The sequence below is a fragment of the Cavia porcellus genome, unplaced genomic scaffold (genome assembly GCF_034190915.1).
Source record: "Cavia porcellus strain 051 isolate PalLab524CR breed Dunkin Hartley unplaced genomic scaffold, mCavPor4.1 scaffold_1, whole genome shotgun sequence".
Lineage (NCBI taxonomy): Eukaryota > Metazoa > Chordata > Mammalia > Rodentia > Caviidae > Cavia > Cavia porcellus.
This window is the reverse complement of record NW_026947484.1, coordinates 155251256-155272026: the sequence shown is the minus strand read 5'-3', so window position 1 is coordinate 155272026 and position 20771 is coordinate 155251256. Positions and strand designations below refer to the sequence as shown.

General features: G+C 40.7%; 1 protein-coding gene and 1 long non-coding RNA gene across 3 annotated transcripts in view; one reads left to right on the top strand and one right to left on the bottom strand.

The window, feature by feature from the left end:
* Msh4 (mutS homolog 4) overlaps nucleotides 1–20771 on the top strand; it is a 70364-nt gene that overhangs the window by 23638 nt on the left and 25955 nt on the right. For both annotated transcript variants that reach the window (XM_063258142.1, XM_063258138.1), the window contains exon 8: nucleotides 20188–20262. In XM_063258142.1, the coding sequence (XP_063114212.1) occupies nucleotides 20188–20262 (75 nt within the window). The remainder of the gene's footprint in view (nucleotides 1–20187; nucleotides 20263–20771) is intronic.
* Nucleotides 1119–7565, bottom strand: LOC134478088 (uncharacterized). Its single transcript, XR_010050470.1, has 2 exons — nucleotides 7071–7565; nucleotides 1119–2111 (listed from the first exon to the last, which is right to left on the bottom strand). It is a non-coding gene; the product is annotated as an uncharacterized LOC134478088 (long non-coding RNA).

The following is a 20771-nucleotide window of genomic DNA, read 5'->3' as shown; positions in this document are numbered from 1 at the left end:
GTCTAATTTACTTCCTTAGTGGACAGAAAATAAGAGTTATATAATACAGATCAATTTACTTTATTGGCACTATTTCTATTGCCCAGAATAAGATCTATCTTATGTTCCATTTGAACTTGAAAAGAATGTGTATTTTTGCAGATTTTGGCTGGAATGTTCCATAAATATCAGTTAGTTTAAATTGATTGATGGTGTTTAAATTTTTTTTGTATATGTATTGGCTTTTTGTCTATTTGTTTTACTGGTTACTGAGAGAAATGTGTTGAAATCTACAACTATGACTGTGAATTTGTCTTATTTTTTTCTTGCAGTTCTATCAGATTTTTTTTTTTTTGTACCAGGAATCAAACTCATGACAATATGCGTGCCAGGCAGGTGCTTACGCTGCTGAGTTGTATCTCTAGAAATTCTTTCAGTTTTTTTCTTAACAGCAGAATACATTTATTGAGGGAAAGAAGGCTTCTGTCTGAGCAAGATACAGAAGGGGTCCTGAGTAGGTTGCCCACTTCTGTCAGTTTTTAGCTAATGTATTTTGAAGTTCTTTTTATTAGGCATATAAACATTTCACATCATTATGTTCTCTTAATTGTATCCTTTATCACTAGGAAATGATCTTCTTTATCCTGAGTAATGTTCTTTGCTCTAAAAATCTACTGTGTCCATTATTAATATAGCTCTAGTTATATTAATAACTACAGCTTTCTTTTGATTAATATTAAAAAGATATTTTGCCACCCTTTTGCTTTTAACATATTTGTGTCTTTGAAGTGAGTTTCTTACAGGTAACATAAGATATGGACAAAAACATACAATAAAATATTAAATTTTAAAAATTACATATTTCCTTTAGTCTCCCTCAAAATATACCCCCTTGGTTCAAACACATGTATTCAGTTTTTTTTGCAACTTTATGAAGCAATGCTAGAAGTCTTCTTTTCTGTCTTTATTTACACTATCATAGCTGCATAGGTGTCCTGAATCAATTCAATGACCTTTTATGATCACTTTGATTTTGGGGAATAGCTAGACGTCAAACAATGCCAGCCCAGTGAGAAGGGTAGATGAGGGAACATGTCGATGTCCGCTCCTGGCCGGCAGGAAGGACACACGACAAAGTCTGGCAGTGGACAACCTTTTCTTTTATTTTCCTTCTCCGTACAGCCTGCCCTGGGATCGCTCCCAGCCGAAGCCTCCTTTGGTCCGCTCCCCGCGGCTCCTTCTGGGCTTCTACTTCCGGGCTTCTCCTTCCCCCCCAGGGGTGGCACCAGTATATATACGGATACAGTGTCCAATCATGTTAAAGTAAGCAAGGCAAGCTGATTGGCTAACATCATCAGTTGCCAGGCAGACTATATTGTTGAGCGGGTTGCTTACGCGGTAAGCAGGAAACTAACGTGCTCGATGGGAGGGGTAATCTACCTCAGGCTTTACTCTTTACTACAGGCCTCACGTCCGCCAAGTGAGGCGACCGGGCTCGGGGCTGCGGCTCCCAACATCTCCCCCTTTTTTATTTTTTTTATAAATGTGCGCATCGTAGCCCTTCCTGGACTGGGTGCAGAGGCTTATGCCCTATGCGTAGGCCCACCGTAGGTCCTTGGCTTAGACCCTGGTCGGCCGTCCCATGGTCTGCCAAGGCCCTGAGGCCCTCGTCCTTTTTCTAGGGCCAGGCACAAACTGGACGGAACCTGGATGCACACAAGCTTGCACTCATTTCCTCTCCGTAAAGAAATCCCCTCGGAGAGAAATTTAGACCTGGGCAGCATCTAACAGTCCAGCGGCTTACGTGCAGGATGGGGTAGGGCCTGGCTTAGGTTGAGTCGCACCGGGGGAGTACGCTCTTACCCGTCATTGACTCTCCTACCCAGCTATGTCATAATTTTTTAGAGGAGGAGTGTGGGAAGCTCACCGCCCCTAGACTCGGTCGTAGGCTAGGCGAGCGAGCCATGCATATGCCTGAGGATCTTCTTGTCCATTTTGGGCTACCGCTATTTCTATTCATCTTGTTGGTCGGTCTGTGATGGATCTCCGGTAGGGCAGGTCTGATCTTCAGTCGAGGGCTTTGTCGCCCGTGTCAGTCTCTCCGGTACCCACAGTGGTTCTCGTCCCGATTCCTGTGGGAAAACACAAACCGCGCCTCGGTTCCAGCTGACCACTGGATCCGGGCCCATCCATTGTCCTGTCAGGGCATCTTTCCACTTCACCCACCCTTTATGGTTGGGGGAAGGGTTGCAGTGCTCCACGGCTGGGGAGCAATTATCATTATTTAAATTTTAAAAATTGTGTGTGAATAGTGCCATGGATAATCGTGCCTTTGGGGCCAGGCCTTGGCCTACTCCCCCTTTTTGTTTTTGTAAAATTTCTTTGAGGCTTCTATGAGCCCTCTCAATGATTCCTTGACCTTGGGGATTGTATGGGATACCATGTTTTAATTGAACCTCCATCATTTTGCAGAACTCATTGAAGGCTTTGCCTATATAGGCTGGTCCATTATCAGTTTTTAATATTTTTGGTTTGCCCCATGCGGCCCAAGCTGCCAGGCAATGATTGATCACATTAGACACTTTTTCGCCTGTTTCTGCTGTTGCAAATATGACGTGAGAACAGGTGTCTGTGGAAACATGAACATATTTAAGAGTCCCAAACTCCTGTATATGTGTGATGTCCATCTGCCAAACATCACCAGGGATCAAACCTCGAGGGTTTACTCCCATCGGTATGGCAGGTTTGTATGTGGCACAGGAGTCACATAGTCGCACGATATCTCGTGCATCTGCTCTGGAAACATGGAAATGGTTTGCTAGTGTCCTGGCATTGACATGAAACTTATCATGGAAGGCACGGGCTCGCTCGATTGGTGTTAGTAAGGTAAAAATCCATAACGGGCGAGTGGCAGTATCAGCAGCCGCATTCCCCTGTGCCATGGGCCCCGGCAGGGATGTATGTGCTCTTATGTGGGTGGTGAAGACCTTATGGTGTCTGTTCTGAAGCAATGTCTGGATAGACAGGAACAGCCCAGCCACTGTGGAAGTGGATCTAATTAAACCGGCAGTCTCAAGCACTTGCATAGCATTGACCACATACCTAGAATCGGAGACAATATTAATGGCTTCTGAGAACCGTTCAAGAATCATTTTAACGATCTGCAGTTCCACCACCTGAGGCTGATCAGGTTTAAATTGTATGGTAACCGGGGGCTTGCCTAGGATCACATAGGCGCCTATCCCCGTCTTGGAGCCATCTGTGTATATTGTAGTTGCTGGGACTAATGGCTCAGAGGCAGTAACCTTTGGAAAAATTATAGGGTGCTGAGTGACAAATGACAAGATAGGGTCTTTAGGGTATTGATTGTTTATATCCCCATGGAAAACACATCTCAGAATGGCCCATGTATCTATGCAGGCAGCCAGGGTCTTGATCTGGCTGGCGGTATAGGGTACTCGGATGGCTTGTGGTCCTCAGCCAAAATGTTGGACAGCTCTATCATGCGCTTCAAGGGCCAATGAAGCGACTGCCTCCGGGTAATGCTCTATGACTTTTGCAGGTGAGACCTTAGGGTGTATCCACAGTAATGGTCCTTTCTGCCAAATCACCGCTGTGGGCTGTAGACTAGTCTGTAGCAAACAGACATCAAAGGGTCGCCCTGGTTCAATTCTGTGTAAGGTAGCCCCACCTAAGGCTTTTTCCACTCTCTGTAAGGCAGCTCTTGCCTCAGGAGTGAGCCTCCTGTGGGAGGCTATATCTGGGTCTCCCTTCAGAAGGTCGAACAGGGGTTTGAGATCTGAATTTGGTATATGTAAATATGGCCTAATCCAATTAATGTCTCCCAATAGTTTTTGCATGTCATTTAGGGTCCTAACGCCATCCGTCCTAATGGTGACCTTCTGTGGAGAGACTAGCATAGGGGAGATTCTCCCGCCTAAGTAGGTCACCATTTCTCCTCCCTGAATCTTGTCGGGGGCAACATGCAGATTAGCTTGTCTCAGGGCCTCGACCAACTGGCCGAGCATATTATTTAGCATGTCTGGGTCCCTGCCGCTGAGCAAAAGGTCGTCCATGTAATGCACACATCTTATCTTGGGAAAGGATTTCCGTAGGGGGGCCAGTAGGGAATCAAGGTAAATCTGACACATAGTGGGACTGTTGGCCATACCTTGGGGCAGCGTTATCCACTCGTATCTGAGATCAGGGCTTTCTTGGTTAATGGTGGGTAAAGTAAAGGCGAACCTATGAGTGTCCTCTGGATGCAGGGGGATTGAGAAGAAACAGTCTCTAAGATCTATAACATAAACTGGCCAGGACTGAGGGATGGCTGAGAGAGCTGGCAGCCCCCTCTGGACCGCCCCCAGGGACTGCATCTGCGCGTTGACCGCCCTTAGATCATGGAGCAGCCTCCATTTGCCAGACTTTTTCTTAATTATAAAAATGGGGGTGTTCCATGGGGAGGTTGACGGCTTAATGTGTCCTAATCTAAGTTGTGTACTGACTATTTTTGACAAGGCTAATAGCTTCTCCTTAGGCAGGGGCCACTGAGGTACCCAAACCGGATCATTTGACCTCCAGGTGATTTTGATCGAAGTGGGTAGGAGAGCTTCTTCAGCGGCCCCTAAGAAAAACCCAGCCCTTGCCTACCTTTTTTGTTCTCTACTGGTATTGGGGATGTCCGACCCTGTAGGGCATTGCCCAAGCCTTTGCCGGGGGTATATCCCTGGTTCCTGAGTATATCCTTAGCCTGGGGGGAGCAGTTTGACGTAAGCGTGACATCCATCTGAGTGAGGATGTCCCTTCCCCATAGAGACACTGGCAACTGCAACACAAATGGTTGGAAATGGCCCTGATGACCCTCCTCATCGCACCAGAGCAGGGTTGAAGCACTAACCTGAGGAGCTGACACCATCCCCAGGCCCTGCAGCGTGTTATCTGCAGTGTTGGTGGGCCAGTTGGAGGGCCAATCCTTTCTAGAGATAATGGAACGGTCAGCTCCTGTGTCTAGGAGCCCTGTTATACTCTTGTCGTTGACCTTAAGTGAGAGCATGGGCCTTTTATCAAGTATTATATGGAGTCCCTCGAAGACTTCCCCTGAGGAACCGAAACCTTGACTTTCTCTAATTTTCTGCTTTGAGGGGAATCTCTTGTGGAGACTGGGGAGCAGCAAGAGCTGCGCTATCTTGTCTCCTTTATTGATTACCATAGTACCCACAAGAGATTGAACCATAATTTTAATGTGTCCTGTGTAGTCTGAGTCTATGACCCCCGGGACTACTATGAGACCCCGAAGGGCCGTGGAGGATCTCCCGATCACCAGACCCACGGAATTTTCGGGTAACGGTCCCTTAAAGGTGGTTTCAACCACTTGAACACCCATATCAGGCACTAATATAAGTCTGGAGGCGACACTGAGGTCCACACCTGCTGACCCAGGGGTGGCCCTTGATGAAGGCTGCCATCCTGAGCTGTCCTGTCTCTGGGGCGGGGGCCCGCCTGTGAAGGGGGCCCCCTCTGGCCATTTTTTGGCCCTCTAACATCTCGTCCACAAATACGGTTGCCCTGAGCATCAAAGACCGACCTACACTACTCAGCTTTGTGTGATCCCCTCTTGCATCGCCCACAAACATATGGTTCTTCATTCCTAGGGCGAGGCCTAGCATCTGCATTGTTTGGGCAATGACGTTTAATGTGTCCTGGCTCCCCGCAGGCAAAACACCCTTTAGCCTTACATTCCCCTTCTAACCCGCGAGGTCCCCTCTGCTGTACAGCCGCGGCCAGGAGAGCAGCCACTCCCGAGTTGGAGAGCGGCCCCCCTATCTCTCTACATATCCTAATCCAGGCGTTGAGGTCCTTGTTCTTATGAGGAGCTATCGCTGCCTTGCACTCCTTTGTACATTGCTCAAAAATCAGCTGCCTTACCAGCGGTCGAGCCACTCCCGGATCAGAAAATATCTTATCGGCAGCATCTTGCATTCGGGCCACAAAGTCAACAAATGGCTCTGTGGTACCCTGAATTATTTTTGAAAGACACAAGGAGGCTGTTCCGGCACCACTTACCTGCTTCCAGGCGCGGAGCCCTATGGCGTTGATTTGTTCATAGACAGCGCCGGGGAACTGAGTCTGATCATCAGCGTGCCGACCTTCTCCCATAAGCATTTCCTTGTTCCACCCCCGGTTTCCCCGATTGGCGTTTCTCTCAGCCTGCTCTGCAGAGAACTCTGCGTACCAGGCTCGCCAATCCAGGTAACTGCCCGAGGGCAGACACGCCTTTGCCAGCTGAATCCAGTCCGCGGGGGTGAGGGGCCCAGAAGACAGGTTCTCCAGCATGGCAATGGTGTAAGGCGCAGTCGGCCCAAAGGTTGTAACTGCATTTTTAAGTTCTCTAATCTGCTTTATCTCAAAAGGCTCCCATGCATTACGTCCCTGGCCCATAGCTACTTGTACAGGAAATATCCCGTAGGGGCCACTATCTATCCCAGGTGGTGGATGTACCTCATGAGACAAACGTCCCCCCTGCCAAAGCCGCCTGTAAAAATACCGACCCGCCGGCGGCGGAGCATAAGACGGCGGCCATGATTGGGCGGAAAATGGGGGCCCGTGCATCACTTCCTGTTCTGGCGAAGAGGAAGGGAGCTCCCGGGAGGCCGCCTCGTGGCGAGGGATCGCTTCCGGGAACAGCCCCCAAGGTAAAGAACCCTGCGACTCCTTATCGAGCGACTTAGGCTCCTGACAGCTGGTCTCTTTGGCCTCCTTGCCATTCAACTTTCCCTCGTCCTCGGAGTCAGACGACTCCGAGGCTAGAGCCCCGTCCTTCTCCTTAGCATCTTTGTTCCCCTTGACGGGCCCCTCTCGGGAGCTCCCCGACTGGGCCTGCTCAAATACCCTGCGTACTTTTGTAAGCTCTTGAGAGCTTTCTCCACAACCACCCTCGCTCTTAGTGTTGCTACCTAGCATGTTTCCCATCTTTTAATATGTTACTCACCGCGTGAGGCCCAAGGAATCCGCCACTTACGCGTGAGCCTGAGGGGAGTCTAAAAGCCCTGTAGGTGCGCGCCACCCAGAGCCCAGGCTTATCCCCAACTCACCTGTCTCGCAGCTCTGTACTGGAGCGTTGTCCGCTGTCACGTCTCGGGGGTGATCAGTCCCCGTGCGGGCCACCAAATGTCGATGTCCGCTCCCGGCCGGCAGGAAGGACACACGACAAAGTCTGGCAGTGGACAACCTTTTCTTTTATTTTCCTTCTCCGTACAGCCTGCCCTGGGATCGCTCCCAGCCGAAGCCTCCTTTGGTCCGCTCCCCGCGGCTCCTTCTGGGCTTCTACTTCCGGGCTTCTCCTTCCCCCCCAGGGGTGGCACCAGTATATATACGGATACAGTGTCCAATCATGTTAAAGTAAGCAAGGCAAGCTGATTGGCTAACATCATCAGTTGCCAGGCAGACTATATTGTTGAGCGGGTTGCTTACGCGGTAAGCAGGAAACTAACGTGCTCGATGGGAGGGGTAATCTACCTCAGGCTTTACTCTTTACTACAGGCCTCACGTCCGCCAAGTGAGGCGACCGGGCTCGGGGCTGCGGCTCCCAACAGGAACATACAAAAATAATGTATTTTTTTTTTATTTTAAAGAGGATAAAACCAAGGAAAATAAAACAATAAAACCAATCAAAATATATCAGTATAAGGGATACAAGACTTCAAAAACTTTACGAAATCAACAATAATTACCATAATGCCTTTTGTTGTCTTCAAAATAGCTGCAGATACCTTCTGACAGAGTAAAACTCAAATGGGAACAGAATAGAATAGAAACAGTAAAAACAAAACAATGAATGCAATAAAGGACTTCAAAACAAGCCAATAGTAAAGCCAAAATGGCTACCATAATGTGTCTTGCTATATTTTAATTAGCTGCTCATGCCATCAGATTTAACATAAACAAAACAAAAGAGAATAAAACCCAACCCAACAAAACAGTGAAAATGATATGGTTTCCAGGAGGGGATCACCTCCTGGTGAGGCCTGGTTCTCTCCCTCCACAGTCTGCAAGTGGCGCTGACTCGTGGATAGAGGTGTGGATCTGGCTGTCCCCACTCTGGCAGCGGCCTACGCGTGGCATTGGTTTCCAGGCAGGGATCACCTCGTGGTGAGGCCTGCACACTATAATGTTTTTACTTGACAGTAATCGCTGTAAATGTTCTATCAATATGGGGTGATTAGAAAACCATAGTGTTTAAATTTTTAAAATTTAACACAGTAAAAATCTTACTGCCTTAATCCACCTCAGATGACTAAAAATATTCCTGCTCACTTCTGATACACTTATCTTATTGCCCTTACCCATGAATCTTTCACTATAATTATAAAAATGTTAACATTCACCATATTTCCATATCATCCATTGTATATTTGTATTTTTAAAAATCAAGTCAGACAATATTTTACTATTAATTGGGGTAATAATTTTGTTAATTGGGGTAATAAATTTACATTTATTGAGATTAGTGAGGTGTTTCCTTTTAAATCTGCTATCTTAGCTTTTCTATTTGTCTCATTTACTTGATTCCTGTTTTTCCTGCCTTCCTTTGCATTGAGTACATTTTATGATTCCATTTCATATTCTTTGTTGACTTAATAGTATTATTTTATTACTTTAGTGATTTTAGGGTACACATGTAATTTTTTACTGAACTCAATCTACCTTCCAATAATATTATACTACTAGCTATATAATATAAAAACTTTCAGTAATATTCTATCATCTGACTTCCCTACCATTATGCTATTGGTTTCTTAAGTTTTACTATTACATGTATCTTACAAGGTTTTTTTGTAAAATAGCTTTATTGAATTATGACTACATGGCATACAGTTCACCTACAGATCTATAATTCAGTTTTTTTTTTTTAGTATGTTCACAGGGTTGTGTGGCTGTCACCAGAGTCAATTTTAGAACATTGTATTCAACCTAAAATGCAACCCTACCCATTGGCAATAACTTCCTATTTATGCAGATCTTTTATCTCTCAACAACTACAATTCTGTCTGTTTCAATAGATTTGCTTATTCTGGACATTTTGTCTAAGTGGGAATATATTTAATACATAGGTCTTTGTAGTTGGCTTTCTTTACTTAGCATAATGTTTTCAACTTTCATTCATGTTATGGTATACATCAATGCTTCATTTCTTTTGCTTTTTTTCTGCAGTGCCAGAGGTCTGATTCAGGGTTTCATTCATGCTAAGTAGGCAGTGTAGTACTGAGCTACATTCCTAGCCCACTTCATTCTTTTCAATGGCAAATAAAATGCTATCGTATGTTTAAAATACGCTTTGTCTATTGATTTATCTGTTGATGGTCATTTATTCCCACTTTAACCATCATGCGTAATGCTACTACCAATGTGTATGCAAGCTTTTGTACAGACATATGTCTTCATTTATCTTGGTGTATACACAGTGAAAAGGCTGAGTCATATGATAATTCTATGCTTAATTCTTTTTTTTTTTTTTTTTTTTTGTCTTTTTCATTTTTAGCGGTACCAGGGATCGAACTCACAACTGCCTGCTTGCAAGGCAGGCGCTTATGCCGCTGAGCTAAATCCCCAGCCCCCTATGCTTAATTCTTTAAATAACTACCAGACTATTTTCCAAAGTGACATCATCATTTATATGACCACTAGTAGCATTTGAGGGTTCTGATTCTTTCACATCTTTGCTAAGACTTGTTTGTTACCTAACATTTTGAGTCTAGCAATACTGGTGGCTGTCTAGTAGTATCACATAGTCTTGATTTGCATTTCTGTAGTAACTAATAAGGTTACACATCTTTTCATGGGCTCCTGACCATCTTCCTGAAAGAAACACTATTCCTATCCTTTGTTGGGAGCCGCGGCCGACACCGGTCGCCTTACTTGGCGGACGTAGGGCCTGTGGGTGGGAGCGGAGCCTGAGCTAGATTGCCCCTCCCATCGAGTGAGCCAAGTTGGCGCCTGCTTCCTGCCCCCTGATTGCGCTGGCGACTTAAACAACCCGCTCTGTAAGATAGTCTGCCTAGCAACAGCTGATGTTAGCCAGTCAGCCCGCATCGCACGCTTTGAACTGATTGGCTACTGTTGCCCTATAAAAGTAAATGCCTCTCCCGCCACGAGGAGAAGCACGAGAGAGATAGAGAAAGTCCACCGGCGAGAAAGGACTGGTGGCAGAGAGGAGGCCTCGCAGGGCCCACGCAGAGACAAATAAAGGCAAGGTTGCACACCGCCAGACTTTGTCGTGTGTCTTTCCTGCCGGCCGGGAGCGACCCCGACAATCCTTTGCCCATTTTAATTAGATTATTTGTATTTTTGAGCATTAAGAGTTCTTTAAGAGTATTGGATTCACGAGTTATAACTGTTTTCTCCCCTTATGTCGGTTATCTTTTCACTTTCTTTTTTGACATTTCCTGTTAATTCCTTATGGAAATAATACATATTTAGTTGTTTTTCCCTTCTCTTCTTTCATAAATACAATCATCTCCCTACTTTTTATCATTCATTATAATTATAATAATTTTATTTTGATCGGAATTATTATAGTTTCCTATGCTATAAATGTTTTTGACATTTTTTTCCCTTCAGAATTTGTAACTATTTTTGTAGCTGTATGTTTTAATATTCATTCACTAACTCAGGCATAGATTATTACAATCAATTATCTAAATATCCTCTCAGAATATTCTAAAGATCCTCTCAACATATTCATTCACATTAGGTGCTCAGTCAGTTTTAGTCCCTTAAAAATCACTCTGAGTCTTCCAGCCCATTCCAGTCTGTCTTGATTGCTCCTCTTTCTCTGTACATCACTGTCATTACAAGTTCCCTCTTCAACCTCGTTCTCTGTCTCTTTCATTTGTCTCCTGTGCTGTACTTTTGCCAAATGGTTTATCCTTACCTGTTTGTGGAATTAATTTTTTTAGAACAATCAGTGTTTTAATTACTATATCATAATTAACTGATATTTGTCCCAAGAACATAATTTTAGATAGGTAGAAATTTTTCTTCAGTATTTTAAAGGCATTTCTCTATCACCTGTAGCTTCTGTGGTTTCTGTTAAGAAGTTAAAACTACTGGGGTTTATGAATCATTGGATCTGACTTTTTTTACCCTTTTCTTTCTGGAAGCCTGTGAGACCTTTTGGATTCAGCATTTTAAAAAAGTAAAAGTGAAGATTAAATAAAACTTATAACTTGAAGACTACTTGCATTCCTTTTGAATATATGCAATTTTTGTTTATGAATTAAATGTTTAAAAATAAAATAAATAGTAAACCACAACATAACAATACTAAAATTCTCTATAATTCTCAAATATGTTAATATTTCTTAAAGTGAAGACTTTCTTCCTTGCAACTGACAACTTCAAAGGAAATGAATATCAGTGTGTTCATACAGTGTAATCCTTAGGCCCTATTTCAGCTTTTCTGGGTGCCAATAATGTACTTCAGTGAAGCAGTGCATTTAGTTTTGTTACTGTTATTATTAATTTTTATTTCATTAGTTTTCATTCCAAAATTGCACAATATTATTTCCTTAACTTTTATGACCTATTTGCTGAAAAATCATGGGTCTGTTATTTTATGTTTATCTGATATGTTTATCTGATATTTACTCATTTCATTCAGGTCATATCTCTGGCAGGAATGTCATAGAACTCATGCTATGTTCTTACTGTATTTATCACACGGCACACAATTTTGATTTGTTGCTCTGTGAATAAGTCTACTTTGTCCACTTGATTGAGGTGATGTCTGCAAGGCTTTCCCAGTGTAAAATCACTGTTTCAGCTATGTGATTGTCTTAGTCACTTTCTCATCAACAGAATATAGCACCAAACACTCACAGTTTAAAAGAGAAAAAGTTTATTGTGGTTCACAGTTTTGGTCCATGGAGCAGGCTCAGATGCAGCAAGGAATGATGGAAGGGTTTGGCGGAGGAAAGCTGCTCATACATGGTGGCTAGGGAGCAGAAGAAAAAGGGAGAAAATGAGATTTTTTTTTTTTCCCTTGTCATGCTTCTATCCCTTGCCCTGTCCTTGACTTTCTTGTACCAGGGATTCTTTTTTTCTGCTAGTTTAGACTCTGAAAACTAATATAGAATTACAATTCTTATGAAAATAAAACTGTTTCTGAACATAGAGAGAGGTTCTTCATTTTACTTTTGGATATACTATTGCCAGCCTCTGTCATTAACCACTTTTTTTTAGTGTTTTTTGTTTTTATTTAGGGTCAGAAGGAGGAGAGAGGAAATTCAGGGTGGGAAGGATGTGAGATCAGGTGATTTTTTCTTTTTGGTCCAGTCAGAAGTGCTGTCATTCTTCCGGCAGGCTTGCCTGAAGGGCACATCTTGCATTTGTAACAGCACCCAGGGCTGTTTTGTTGGATTAGACAAACCTTATGCACCGCATCACGTGAGCAGGTCTGGCTGTTTCTACAGGGAACAGGCAGTGGTGGCCATGTGGTTGCAGCTGACCAGGCTCATACATTGGCTTCCAATGGAATCGTGAAGACGGATGACCTATCACAGGGGCAGTGACCAGACTTTCAATTTTGCATTTAGAAGTATTTTAGGAGTTAGTAAGTGTTTGAGGATTTTCAGAGCTTTATAAATGTATAATCAGCTGTGAATATAAGTTCACAAAGTACTACAATTAGCCTTTATGACTTTTTGCCAAATTTTATTCTTTTAAACAGTATTTTCAAATAACAAATATCTTAAATAACAGTTTTACCCATAAATGGCATGTTTTACATGGAAAAGTGCTATTCATTGTATGAGAACAGGAAATAGATACTTAATTAGTATATATAGTAGTTACACAAATCTGTGCAACAGAATACTACAGAATGCCTTAAAACAACAGAGGTATGTTGTCTCGTATTTCTGGAGAGTAGCAGTCAGAAATCAACGTATTTCAGGCCCATGCTCTCTCTGGAACTCTTTCTTGACTCTTCTTAAGTAAGAGTGATTTGTTTGTAGTCTTCGATATTCCTTGGATTACATCTGCATCATTCCAGGCTCTGCTTCCTCATGAAATGCTGTTCTCCCTGTGTCTGTTACGTTCACATGGCTGTCTTATATATGACAATAGGAATGCTGGGTTAGGAACCTCTTTGCTCAGTATAACTAATTAGCTATCTCTGCATTGACCCTATTTTGAAATAATGTCACATTTTGAGGTACCTAGGGTTAGAACTTTATCATGTGTTTTGGGTATGGGGGACACCATCGAATCTTTAAAAGTATATAAGTAAAGGCTATGTTTCTGTTTTGCCAGTGGGAGGGATGAGTTGTCATATTCGAGAACAGTCTCTGTTTTGTCTCTGATTAAATTTTTAGTCTCTCTGAGAACTCTCTGAGAAATATCGAATTAGTTAGGTAGCTTCTGTAATCCATTTGATCATCAGGTTCTAGAAAAGTTCTCTGATCTAGGCATAAGGAATTTTATAAGCTAAGGGTCTGGAATATTATTTTCTTGTTCCTAAAAGAACACAATCTATTACTAATCTCAGTGGGTTATGAGGCTCGATGTTTCTCCCCATCTTTTTTTTTTTTGTCTTTTTTCTTTTTATCCGTACCGGGGATCGAACTCATGACTGCCTGCTTGCAAGGCAGGCGCTTATGCCACTGAGCTAAATCTCCAGCCCCCTCCCCATCTTTTAAACTAAAGCAAACTTTAGTTTTTGGGAGATCAGTCAAAGACATAAATCTTTTCCTAACCAACATATCTGTCTTTGTGGAAGCATTTTATTGCACTTCTAAAATGTAATTTATTTTTAAGAAAATTTAATCAATATATTGAACTTCATACATGGTTGATTCATGACTTTTAGTACTTCATGTAACTTTTCTCACTTCATTAAACTCTGGAGCTATATTTAATGACTCTTCTTTGTACCTCTCTTAATTAAACACAATATTTATTAAATTATCTCAGACTTATGCTGATTAAATTTAATAATTTTCTAAAACTGGTGCGTGAATTAAAAGCTCTATTGACTGAATTATATGATTAGTTTAAATTTCTGAGTGAACTAAATGTTCTTGAAAAATTTCTAGTATGGATTTTTTTCTTAAGGTGAATTCTTATACTTTCTCCTTAAGAATATTGATTTTTTTATAAAATGTATCTTTCCTGGTCATAAATATTTATTGAGAATACATCTTAAATTTTTAATACAAATAAATGTCTTTTCTTCCCATGCAATATATATAACCTTAGATTTTAATATTCTGCCCTAAGAATATGTGTTTTCCATTATAAATGTCCAAAATACTATCTCTAACATTTGAAAACTCCATTGTTAAACTTACTGTTTCTATTTTTTTACCCAGAATTCCTTGCTTTATTTTGAATAATTTTTCATTTTTTGAAAAATTATTTCAGACTTCTCAATATAATATGTTACATGGCTCCTTTTATGCAAGCAATTTTCCTTCTTTTTTTTTAAGATAGGGTCTCACTATGTAGTTTAGACTGTCCTTGAACTCACAGTGATCCTCCTGCCTCAGCCTCCCAAGTACTGGGCTTACAGATGTGTAGCACATAAATGTTAGATGCACAATAAAAAGTAAGTCTCTGATCCTCATAATTCTCTGAAGGGACTTATAATTCAGTTAAAAAATAATTACAGGGTAGTAGTATCAAAGACTGTAAGAGATCTGAGACTCTGTTCTATTTGTAACCTAAGAATTCAGGGCAACAGGGTTTCATAGATGTTGCCAGAAGACACAAGATTCCTGGATGAGACAGGAAAGATTTCATTTCCAAACAATAGCAGTAACCAGAAAATCAGCAAAATCCACACTGGATCCTTAAGCTCCATTTCCCACAGAGCTGTGTGAAGTGAACCAAGTGACTCCTGCACATTGAGTGTGTTACAAGAGAGAATCACTGGTTAGGGAACCTGCTTTATAATGGGCAATAAATATGACCTCTTGTTCTTCTAGAGGGAGACACCATCTTTATCATCCAAGATTTTAGGCAAACCTACCCCCTGCTGTAGAAAGAGGCACTGTATCTTTCAAAGCTATTCATCCTTGGAAATATTGTTTAAAACAAAGGTAATCAATGTCTCTGCTCATAAGATGTATGAAGATCAAAAGACTGGTGGAAAGTTGTCTCCCAGTTCTCCACAGACTCTCTCCCTTCTTGGCTTTGAAGAAGCAAAGTACAGAGGCTCTGCAGGTTTTCTATTGGTGCATAACGTTACCACCATCATGACTGCTTAAAACAGCCTGTGCTTATTATTTCATGGTTTCTGTGGGTCAGGAGTCTGTGCCCATCTTTGTTTAGGCCTTTGCTTGGTGTGTCAAGGTTTGCAGTCCCCACGTCTCCTCACCACCTTAGGTTTTACTCCATATTTTTATTATCAAGAGTTAGTTGGAGTCTCACAATATTTCTTGCTAATCTCAAGACTGTCTTTCCTTCTACCTTAAATTTTAATGTTTGTATGAATTTAATGTTTAATTGAACCAGTCAATATTTGCTTTTGAAGCATTGGTATAAACTTCTAATCCTGTCCCTCCTCATGGGAGTCACCACAAAAGCCCAGCACTCCCAAACTACTCCATACTCAGACTTTTCTCGTCACTTCCTGAAGCTTACTATCATCGAGACTCTTAAGGCTGCCCAGTAACCCTGTATTTTCTTGTCTCGATTTTCCATGAGCTCAGAAACCCTTTCAAGCCATCTTTTGTCTCCCTCACCCTTCACCACCTATCCAACAATGACTACCTTGTGTTCAGCTGAGCTTGTTTGCTCTTCCTTCTGGAAACAGAGCTAGATGATGTTTCATAGCCTCTATTCCAGAAAGAATGAGTATTTTTGACCAGTGGAATATGAAGAGAAATAAGAAACAACACAAAAGTCCTTAATCATAAAGGATCTGCTTGTTCAATCCCTTCTAACTGCAAAGTATTCAGCAGAAAAATGGTGAACCACACACAGAAGGGACCCAAAGCCTCTGACTGACTTTGGATTGTGTGTGAATAAGAAATTAGGCTCATTTTATTAAGCCTCTGAGAAAAGAGGAGGTTATATCATGAGGCGATGCCATTCTAAGACAAATTTCTTACCGCAACTCAATTGTAGCCCTTGAGGATCTTGCTTCCTACTTTGCTGGGAAAAGCAAAGCAGTCAAAGATGACTTTCACTTGCTTTTGCTACTGCGTTTATCTGACTCACTTGTACATACTGTATCTCTCATCTCTGAGGATAAATGTCCATTGTCCTGGCTAAGACCAACTTTTTTACTTTCTGTTCTATGTTCCTTGTCTTTTTTGCCTCTTTTTCTTGGCAGCACTTCAGAATTTTCTGTACTTTGCATCAATTAATGTTCAACTTTTTAAAAAGTTTGTTTTTATGAGCATACAACATACTTGTTACTTAAAGGAAAAATATTTGCTCAGTTTTATTTTTCTCTCTATTTTTTCTTCTACTTTTGGTTCTTTTTACAGAAAATTTCCTCAGCGAGATCTTTAATAATTGATGTCTTTGATGTATCTTTTTCTCTCTTAATGCACTCCCATTGGATCTTCTGCCTACCACTCCTCTGGGACTGCCACCAATGAAGTCAAGCCCACCAAAGAGCTCCATATGGTAAATCCAGGGGCTAACGGCAGTGCAGCTGCAAAACTCAACACAGATGACAAACTCTTCCTTGAAGTACTCTCTTTGTTTTTTAAATGAGTACTTCTCCCTGTTTTCTTCTTCCCTTTTTGTTCCTTATCATTTCAAGACTTTTTAAAAGTAACGTTACTAGTCTGGCTGTTAATCTGTATACGTGATCATTAGCTCTGTAATGACAGGATAAATAAATGAATCTGATACTGGCAAAGAGGGAGAATGAAAGGGAATGGGAAAAAAGAATTGAATTGTATTATGTGCATTTACTAATTCCCCACAACAAATGTAATTATATACTGCAAACATGTACTAATAAAAATTTTAAAAGGTAATGTGAAATAATGCAGATTCAGAAAACTACACAAGACAAAAATAGGGTGTTTACTGATTTGTCATTAAGTGAAAATCATTTAACAATCAGTGAGGCAATGAAACTGATACTGCCAGTACTTCAAAAACTATCCATTTGCTCCTTCTTTTTATTCTCTTCTTCCCTCTTCCTTGTAACTTTTTTTTTTTTGGTTTTCTTTATAATATAGTTTTACCTGTTCTTACAGAAGCTTCATGTATAAGAAAGCATTCTGCATGTGTTTTTTGGGCTGGCTGCTAGTCAACTTTGTATTTATGAGATTTAATCATGTTGTTGCATGTAACATTAGTTCATTTATTTCCTTTGCTGTGTAATAATCCACTGTAGGAATATTATTATTTTTTATTTCACTCTTGCTAGATCTTGAATTGTGACAGTTTTGGCAATTGAAATAATACTGTTAAAAATCTTGTAGACTGGAAATCTAGGTCAGTGGAATAGTGTTTGTTGAACATGTACAAGTTTCTAGGTTTGAGTCTGCATTATAAAAAAGTACCCACCTCTAATATATACACATATTTATTGCACATGTGTTTAGGAGTAGAATTTCTGGATTCTAGGCTATGTATATCTTCAGCTTCAGTAGATTATGCAGACTACTGTTCAGTAGATTATACAAACTACTATTTAAATCCCTACTGCTGTATGTAGATTTTCCAAATGATAGTATCAACTTACCCTCCCATCAGCACTGTATGAGACTTCCTACTAATCTTCTACAAAACCTGATATGAACTCTTGTAAAATTATAGTCATAGTGTTCAGTAGTCAGTGATCTTTCATTGTGTTTTTTTTCTTTTTGGTGGGATAAGGTGATTGAACCCAAGGCCTTCACATTGAACTATATCCCCAAACCCCTTTTCAAAAACTTATGAGACAAGGTTTCACTAAGTTACCCAGGCTGGGTTTTATTTATACTCCTCCTGCCTCGGCCTTCCCAAGTTCTGGAACTGCAGATGTGTGGTACCATTCTCAGTTTTATTGTGGTTTGAAATTGCAATTTTCTGTTAATGAGGTTTAGACATGCATCCTTTGTTGATTATATATTACAAATATCTTCTCCCACTTTGTAATGTTTGTATTTTTTTTGTTTTTTTGGTCTTTTTCCTTTTTATTGGTACCAGGGATCGAACTCACGACCGCCTGCTTGCAAGGCAGGTGCTTATGCCGCTGAGCTAAATCCCCAGCCCCAATGTTTGTATTTTAAAGAGACTAAAACCTAACAAAGCAAAGCAGAATAAAGCCAGTCAAAACAAAGCAGTGAAAGTGGTACACAACTTCAAAACAGGATAATAGGAAATCAACAATGGCTACCACAATATATCTTACTGTCTTCACAATATTTGTCCATACCATCAGACATAGCAAAGTCAAACAAAACAAAACAGAATAAAACTAATGAAAACATAATGTTTAATAAAACAAAACAATAAATTGGAACAAACAAAACAGTGAGAACAATACTGCACACTGTTATCTTCAAAATAGTTGCTCAAGTTACCAGATGCAGGACAAAACAAAACAGCAACGTGGAACAAAACACTGAATTTCAAAAACAGGACTGGAGGACATCCCCCACACACTGACACAGTGCCCACTGCCATCCTCCATAGATGCCCACACCGCCAGCCCCAGGCCTGCAGAGTCAACCAGTCAATACAAGCATCAAGCTATTCCCTGCCCCTCATTTGCTATTGCCTCCCCTTGAATCTTCTGAATCAGTGCGGGTGGGGTGCTCTTCTAGTTTTTCAGCCCATGCACTGGCTGGCTCACAGGAAGGTGTGGTTTCTCTTCTGGCTGAGGTTCTTGTGGATTAGCTTAGTGTAGCAGAGCCTGCTTCATGGGAAGGCTTAGTTTCTCTTGTGACTGAGGCTCTTTGCGATCAGCATGGTGGGGCTTGCTTCATGGGGAGGCATATGTAATTAGTTTTTGATTAGGTATTTTTGAGCAGTGCCACCCATTTCATCTCTGGAATTCACTTTTGTGCAAAGAAAATTTCTTGTTGAATGCAGCTGAGACTGTGCCTGAGGACTTTATCTGTCCATAAGAGTGTCTGCAACGCTTAAAATATTTACTTGTCCCAGTGTCTTGATTTTGGTTTGTAGAGATGACAAATGAGGACATGGAGCAGCTAATGGCACTGAAAGCTTTTTATAATTTATATGTGCCTAGAAGATAGGTTGAATCAGGCAGGGCCCATACAGAGAAGAACAAGGGTCAGTTAGGTAGAAGGAACAAGGAAAAGGCAAAGAGAAAGCTTTTATTACTGTACTACCAGGAAGTTGTCAGGTAGAGGTTTTCCCTGTCTCTGCAGGAAGTGAAACACAGTTTTGTAGTGTTTTGTAGAGTTTTGTAGTGTTTGTAATATTATTTATATGTACCCAAAAAGCCAAATTGAAGAGAAGATAAAACAATTTTGGCTGTTAGTTTATTTGTGCAATTAATGGATGCCAAATCAATTACAAAAATCTATAACAGACCACTCAAGACCACCAAGACAGCCTTCTTTGTTATGTTCCAGAAGTTTTATTGTTTTACTTTTTGTATTTATATCTAATTTTCTGTGTGTAGGATGAGGAAAGTACCATTTTTTCTCTTTCTTCTACTGATTCATAATTGTACTGTTACATTTTATAGAAAAGTGCTTTTGCCACTGTATTGCAGTTATAATTAAATGCCTGTATATTCCTGGGCCTGTTTCTAGAGTATTTGGTCTCTCTGTCTGTCCCATGGCACTGGTTATGTTTTTAATTACTATAATTTCATTATAAGTTGATTTCATTAGTCTTTCTACCTTGTTTTTCTTCAAGGCTGTATTGGCTGTTTTTTGGATTATTCCTCTTTTATAATAGCGAAGATTGATTGTCATATTGGCTAAATTTTATTTATTTTAACTTTCTAGTTTCAGTGATGCATTGTAAGAAATTATGCTTTTGGAAGCTAACATTCATTATGATGTTTCTTTAAAATTAGGCTGGATAATCATAGTAAACTCTTTTTGTTAGTCAACTAGCCCTGTTATGGCAGATCAGTAATTTCTAATCCCTCGCTAGGCTGGCATCCTGGGTAGGCTGATATATAAGAGCCTCTTCTGTATGTAAGAGAAAGTTCAAGAGGAAAACCCATTTGTGTATTAAATATTTATGTTATGTCCATTTGGGTTATTTTCTTAACAGGTTAATGCAGCTGAATCAAAGATAACAAATTTAATATACCTAAAACATACCTTGGAACTTGTAACTCCTTTAAAGGTAATTTATGTGTGATATATTATATAAAATATGTTAGACATTAAAAATTTTTTGTGTAGAAAAAATTTGAGCTTGGAGAAAGTTGTAGGAATAGTGCTGTTTCTGTATTTTTCTCTTTATGTATATGTACATTATTATATTATTAACTCTTATGTTTAGCACCCATATACTACTGAAATATAAAAGTATACTATAAAAGTATATATAAGGTATGATTAAAAATATATGGTAAATATTTATATTAAAAAATTTAAATTGTCATTAATCCTCTCAGAATATTCCCTCTTGCTTCAAACATATTTATCCTGTTGTTCTTGCCACTTCCTGAAGCAGTTCTGGAAGTCGTCTTTCATGAATGTCTCTGTAAGGTGGGATCAAAACTTTGGCAAATGCTGTTGCCCATCCAGAGGAAAGACAGGCTCATGAAAAAACTACCATGTGTCCTCATCTACTTTATTCACCAGATTTGGCACCATGCAACTTCTAGATTTTTGCTAAAGTCAAAATGA